A 7,062-nucleotide genomic window follows, 5' to 3' on the forward strand; every position below is an offset into this window, starting at 1 on the left:
CACCATGCCGTTACATCTCAAAGTGTTGTTGCTGCATGGATAAAATTCCTATTGCTTTATTCTTTTAGCGGATAACTGTCAATAACGATGCGGATAACCATAGCCAGCAGCCAATCGCAAGGCCTGGTGAGTGTTGTGTGTCTGTATGAGTTTATCCGTAATGAAGTTTGTTAAACGAAGAGTGTGGCCGTTATGCATTCGGTGTGCTTCTCTAACCAGAAGCCAGTCAAGCAGCAAACTACAAAAAAAAAAACCAACCCCGCTTTAGAAGAGCTCTTGTGATGCGATTCGGTCGAAAGGAACTTAGGTTGGTGGCAAGGCAGAATAAAGTCAGTCAGCATTGCGCAGTCGTTCGAGTTAGACGTATGTTTTGGGTGCGGTGAAAGAAAGGAAAACAGAAAAACTAGTAACTAAGTTTAAAGAGTGAATCATAAATTTAAAACGTAAAGAACTTAAAAAATTTTATAAAATTAAGACTTTGGCTTTTGAAAACAAAACGAACTATTTAGTGATAAAAGTGTTTTATCTTAAAACATATAGTTTTAAAGTGTTTTTGGAAAAATTTTAAGACATTTTTATAAAGCATCAATAAAAATATGGTCATCAACACCCCACTCACTGTGCCTTGTGGCACTGCGAGTCCGCCGGCCACTCGCTCTCGGGTACAAATCGATTGGGACATCAATGACACAGTTGTACCCATGGTTACAGAATTCGATGAGTTCCATGATTGGGCCAATGGCCATTGCCGCCTTGTTTACTCCAGCACGAGTGAGGAAGCCAAGAAACATTCTTCCGGTTGGGCAATGAGGAATACCAATAATCACAATATCAACATTCTCAAGAAAAGCTGCCTGGGAGTTCTACTCTGCAGTGCCAACTGTAAATTGCCCAATGGCAATAGTGTACATCTAAGGCCAGCCATTTGCGACAAAGCCCGCCGGAAGCAACAAGGAAAAGCTTGTCCCAATAGGTAAGTCATTCAATTAAAAAATCGGATTTTGAGGTTAGGAAAAGTCTTCAGGGGAAGGGTTAGCTACAGATAAGATCATCGAAAAAAACTAAAAAGAAGCTCATTGAGAAGTCTTACGGCCTTAGTTATGAAAGAAATAATATCGATATCATTGATCTTAAAATAATTCAGAAAGGTTTGAAGCAACCGAGAGGTCTTGGTATCTTCTTATAAAAAGGAAAGTTCAGGCTGTAATTTTTTAAACCTTAATTCAGCATACAGTGGTCCAAGTTTCTTGCCTCTCGTTAAGTTACCATTTTTGTAGTACCGAAAAACTTTTTAAATCTTCAAAGGGTGGAGGCGAAGTTCTGTTTTATATAAATAGGTTAAACTTTTAAGATTTGCACTTCTAAAGAAAAGTTTACAATAACCATAACAGGCAATTTACGTTATTTGCACTGCCAAAAGAAGAGAGTACAGATTATTTGAGATCATGAGAAGGAATATCACCAGATGAACGTATCTTTTTTTAAATTATCATCAGACCTTCGATACTTGGTGTTATTAATTCCCCCAACAAGAGAGAGTCCAGATAATGTGAGAGCATGAAAATGGATATCACCAGATGAGGAATTTTTTAAATGATCGCACCATCAACAGACTTTTCTGGGCTTGTTTATGGCCCCTTGATCAGTGGCAATGTAATTTCCCAATAAATAAATATGTTGTAAATCGTCTTGTCGAGTTCCAAAATGCAAATATTCTTGAAAATTCTAGACCCTTAACGAATCTTTAATATCAACTTTTTTAACCTTTTTTTTCTTTTTTTTTCCAGAAATTGCAATGGCCGCTTGGAGATTCAATCCTGCCGTGGACACTGTGGCTATCCCGTTACCCATTTCTGGCGACGTGCTGGCAATACCATCTTCTTTCAGGCCAAGGGTACCCATGATCATCCACGCCCTGAGGCCAAAGGTTCCAGCGAGGCGCGCCGTCTTCTAGGTAGTGGGCGTCGTGCTCGGAGCTTGGCAGTTCTGCTAGCAAGAGATGCTGCCCTTAATGACAAGTTGACCAGCCTGAGAACGGGCAAAAGACAAAATCATAAAATGGATGCCAACTTGAATGGATCAATGAACCCAGCACACAAAAAGAAACGGCCTATGAGGGAATTAACCCAAAATACCAACAGCAATGCGCATTTGGTACAGAACTCCTATAATAATCCTGTAACAGAGGTACCACATTTTGATCAAGGTCTGCAAAATCAATGGCTGCCTGAGATTAACAGCCCTCTCTATACCAACAATGTTACCACCACATCCACAACCTTGCCCGAATTCAACTACAGCCCCAGTCAAATTTCTTCGTTGGAGCAACAGACTTATAACATTCATTATGAAACTCCCGCCTCATGCCTTAGCTCACCTCAATCATCCACCTATTCTTATGCTCAACAATATTCACCCAATAATTCCGCTATAGATGAAGGCCTAATGGCTGTAACCCCCAATGCAGTGTACAATCAACAGCTTCCAGCAGTTGCTTCCGAGTTCTCACCTTTGGACAATAAGAAATGGCTTTATGAGAGCTGTGATGATGCCTCCAGTCTCACCAGTAGCTCCGGCTACAATTCCGATGATTATTACTACTCCTCCTATGTATCACCCAGCTTGAATGTCTTTGAGTCCTCAACAACTGTTTCATCTTCCCTGAGCAAGGAGATGCCTCAACAACAAGCTCAGCTTCCTAGTCCTACCTACTATAGCTCAGGCTCACCCACAGCCACCGATATTTATCAGAGTGTCTTTGAAGCTGACCTACCCTCGACATTGTATGGTAGCACCGCGGCTGATAACAACTACCAGACCAGCATCAATCACTCGGAGTTTGGTGATAACATGCTTAATCATGCACCCCAACAGCAACAATATCAGGTCTTATCCAACTACACTTCCGATGTTGGTGCAGGCAATGCTGCCGTTGGACAAACGGGAACCGATTTCTATTACAGCAATTCGGGTGGTGATAATGGCGGAGAGTGGAATATACAAATGGAGAACTCCTCAACGGCCATGTATAGTCAACATCATCATCAACAGCTACAGCAAATGGATAGTCAAGTGTTAACTCAGCAACAGCAGCATGTATTGCCCTCACTCTCCGCGGGAGTTTTTTAATAAAACCTTAAACGCTAATATTAAAATTCAAAATTTTCCCTTACAATTGTCTGCCTGTTAAGCATTTATTTTGTTGTTGTTGCCTAAATAACTAACTTGCCTATGTATTTAAAAAAAAAAGTTGTTGGCAATTTTTCCAAATTTGTAAACTCTTCACTGTGTGGAGAAAACTAAATTTAAGTTTATTTATTTTTCTATTAATTAGATATTAATCATATAAGACTTTAATCCCAATATCAATTCGTCTCATATTGAGCCTTTTGTACTGCATATTGTTGTATACTATACAAGCGTTGTTCTAGTCTAGTCACCCCATCCATATAAGCTGTCTCACCCTCACTACACACATACATATTAACACAGAGATCTTCTCCCATTTTGAATAAATTAAGAGAGCAACTTTATTTTTAAGCTCAATCTCAGTCTAGTTTTGCGAATTTAGAAGAGCACATAGAAGAGAGTATGAGAGCACTGTAAATCTATTTGTAAGCAGTACCAAAGTAAAACGGAAATATCTCATCTCTTAAAAACACTGGAGTATATCTAGGCCTAGGCTTTATTTTACCTCTTCTTATGTTTTTCTCTTTCCTCACTTTCCGTTATCTTTGATATCATGGTTAAGTTTTTAAGAAAGGTGTTTGTAGTTATGCCTCATCTCAATCTTAACGATCATCAATCAATTCTAAGATAGTTTTTAAGCCAAAGAATACCAAGAAATTGTAGTCATTAGTCATCCTCTTTAAGTTTCGAAAGAAAAGAACTCTTCATTATTTTTAAGTTGAATAATTTTAAGCACAAAATATAAAGAAAATTACTTTACAAAAATTAACATTTTAAAGAGTCTTGTTTTTCGTATATTGGTTTGAAAGGCGATAATGTGAGGCCAAATAGAGAGACAGATTTATAGAAGAGCTATATCGAAAAGTGGGCCTATATGCGCCATAGGTGATGCAGATGTAAGAGGGGCTAAGAAAACTCGGGAAAGGAGGGATTGTAAAAATCTTCTTAACAAACTTTTCATGCCAGGGAGTATTTCACAAATGAAACACTTTTTTTAAGGAATGATATGAGGAAAAACGACGAATCTACCCAACTACAACCTCATTACAATAATTGATAAATTATTTTTATCAAATTAATTTGCATTAACAAATTTTTTAAGTAATATATGTTTACTATTCAATGAATAATTATATATAAATTGATGAGTACCATCATATTTTGAAATTTGTAATTTGTAAACAATCAATCAACAATAGGAACAATTTATAACAAAGGGCTTTTGTGAACTATATGTAATTAATTAAAAAAAAATTATCTAAACAAGACAATATACAGACGGAAATTCTAGAATTCGTTGTTTTTTAATAAGTGTAATCACTTTAATTTCAGCTGGGCGGAAATATAGATACCAACCACCATGGATCTTTGAAGATGACTTCGGAGAGTTACTTTTATAGGTTAGGTTACAGTGGCCGTTTGAAAACAGATTAAATATTTTCTTTGTAACACCAAAAAAGCAATATCGAAACACTTAGGTGGGAATCGAACCGACGACCTCCACACTGATTATCCGGGTTCTCCTCTCTACTTACTCATCTGCCGGGGCCTTTTCACCTGTATCCACTTATAAATCCACATAAATGATGGAGAATACAATTTTAGATATCAAATCAGAAATGTGTTCCAATGGGTGTCCAGTTCTGATAGATACTGGTAAGTAATTCAATGTAAGTAATCATCAGTACATCAGGCCCTTAGATACCAACCCAGTAAAAAGATCGAAGACAACCACATGCAAAGGAAAGGTAAACAAACTAGAACCATTCCTGCTCCTCTTCAGCGAAAACGCTTTCCTTGCTGCGGATAGCACTATAAGAGAAAACTTAGAGGAATAAGGTAAAACCTAAACCCAGTCCCTGAGGACTAGGCTACAAAGTTGTTATAAAAAAGTTTTGAATGATAAGCGCAAACATAGAGATGGGCGAGAAGACAATGGGGAATATTGTAATAACTTTCGTTTTTCTCAACAAGATCCAAAAATAGACTATGAACAACATTGGGGTAGACCCGCAGGAGGATAACTCTTGTAACGGCAACTTGTTTTGGCCCACAGAATTCGACAATATTACCTATGGAAGCTATATCAGGTTATAGACCAATTTGAACCGCACTTATATCAGTTGTTGGAAGTCATAACAGAACACTACATGCTCAATTTCAGCTAAATCGGAGAAAAATTGCGGCTTGTAGAACTCAAGAAGTCAAATCGGGAGATCGGTTTGTATGGGAGCTACATTAAGTTTTTGACCGATTTGAACCGCACTTGGCTCAGTTGTTAGAAGTCATAACAGAACACTACAAACAAATTTTCAGCCAAATTTGACAAAAATTGCGGCTTGTAAGGGCTCAAGAAGTCAAATCGGGAGATCGGTTTATATGGGAGCTATATCAGGTTATAGTCTGATTCAGGGTGTACTTGGCATAGTTGTAGAAAGTCATAAAAGAAAACTACATTTAAAATTTCAGCCAAATCAGACCAAAATTGCAGCTTGTAAGGGCTCAGCAGTCAAATCGAGAGATCGGTTTATATTGGAGCTATATCTAAATCTGAACCGATATGACCCAATTGCAATACCCAAATTTGACAAAACGACCAACGACCTACATCAATATTAAGTATTTATGTAAAATTTCTAGAGGCTAGCTCTACGCGTTCGGCAGCTATCGTGATTTCGACAGACGGATATGGCTAGATAAACTCCGAACGTCCAGACGATCAAGAATATATATATTTTATGGGGTCTTAGGCGAATATTTCGCGGTGTTACAAACGGAATGACTTGATAAGTATACCCTCATTCTATGATGGTGGGCCTAAAAATGTTCTTTCCATATCCTAAGCACATTATCTATATTAGTATTCAGATTTCCTTCTTTATTTCTGCAGGAGGATGTGCCTTCACCAAAGCCTTCGGTTTGATATTTGATTCTATGGTAAAATTTCCGAATTTCATTTTGTCTCTTTTACATCTCAATTCGCTCACACTCGCGTCTTTCCATTTATTTTTCTTTCCGCGGAATAGACGTTACTCCTCCCTGCTCTCCTCTCGATACCACTTCTTCATCTAGCGCATTGCTACTGATTGCAGGTTTGCTTGTACGCCGCATTCTTTGCTTCAGTAGCATTTCGCCAGTCTGGTACCCAAGTACGTATTTCGGTAAATTTCCCATGGAATGAGTTGTTCCTGCGCCGTTATATCATCGGGGCAAGGAGCGGTTTCATCAAGCAGTTGGGTCAGTCGAGTGAAAATGCCGCTGCCATCAGTTTTCAATGTTCAGCTTTCGTGCAGTGTCAAATCTTACTTTTCTCCCCCCGCTTAGACGGATGCTAACATTTGCTGCAACAAGGTGGTGATCCTAATCTATATTCGGTCCACGGATCGATCGTTCAGCTAACACGCTGAATGTGTGCCTTCCATATACCACTACCTGATTTGGTTCCATACTTCTTGATCTGGGGACAAGCATGTGTCTGTGTGAACTTTTTATACCCACCACCGAAGGATGGGGGATATTCATTTTGTCATCTGGTTTGCAACACATCTAAATATCAATTTCCGACCCTATAAAGTATATGTATTCTCGATCAGAGTAAAAATCTAAGACGATCTAGCCATGTCCATTTATTATCCCATGTCGCTGAAATTTGAGGCAGTGAGTTGTGTTAGGCCACTTGACATCCTTCTTCAATTTGGCTTAGATCGGTTCAGATTTGAATATATGTCATATAGATGTCATATAGATAATATATATCATATAGACCGATCTCTCGATTTAAGGTCTTGGGCCCATAAAAGGCGCATTTATTGTCTGATGTCGCCGAAATTTGGGGCAGTGAGTTGTGTTAGGCCCTTGAACACCTTCTTCAAT

General features: G+C 38.5%; 1 protein-coding gene across 1 annotated transcript; it reads left to right on the forward strand.

Annotated features, from left to right (window-relative positions):
• Window positions 1-375: 375 nt before the first annotated feature.
• Window positions 376-3,147, forward strand: LOC106092523 (transcription factor glial cells missing). Its single transcript, XM_013259748.2, has 2 exons — window positions 376-973; window positions 1,788-3,147. Exons 1-2 carry the CDS (start codon window positions 597-599, stop codon window positions 3,127-3,129), a joined length of 1,719 nt encoding a protein of 572 aa, XP_013115202.1. The 5' UTR covers window positions 376-596; the 3' UTR covers window positions 3,130-3,147.
• Window positions 3,148-7,062: the final 3,915 nt, after the last annotated feature.

This window comes from Stomoxys calcitrans, chromosome 3 (genome assembly GCF_963082655.1).
Source record: "Stomoxys calcitrans chromosome 3, idStoCalc2.1, whole genome shotgun sequence".
NCBI classification, from domain to species: Eukaryota; Metazoa; Arthropoda; class Insecta; order Diptera; family Muscidae; genus Stomoxys; species Stomoxys calcitrans.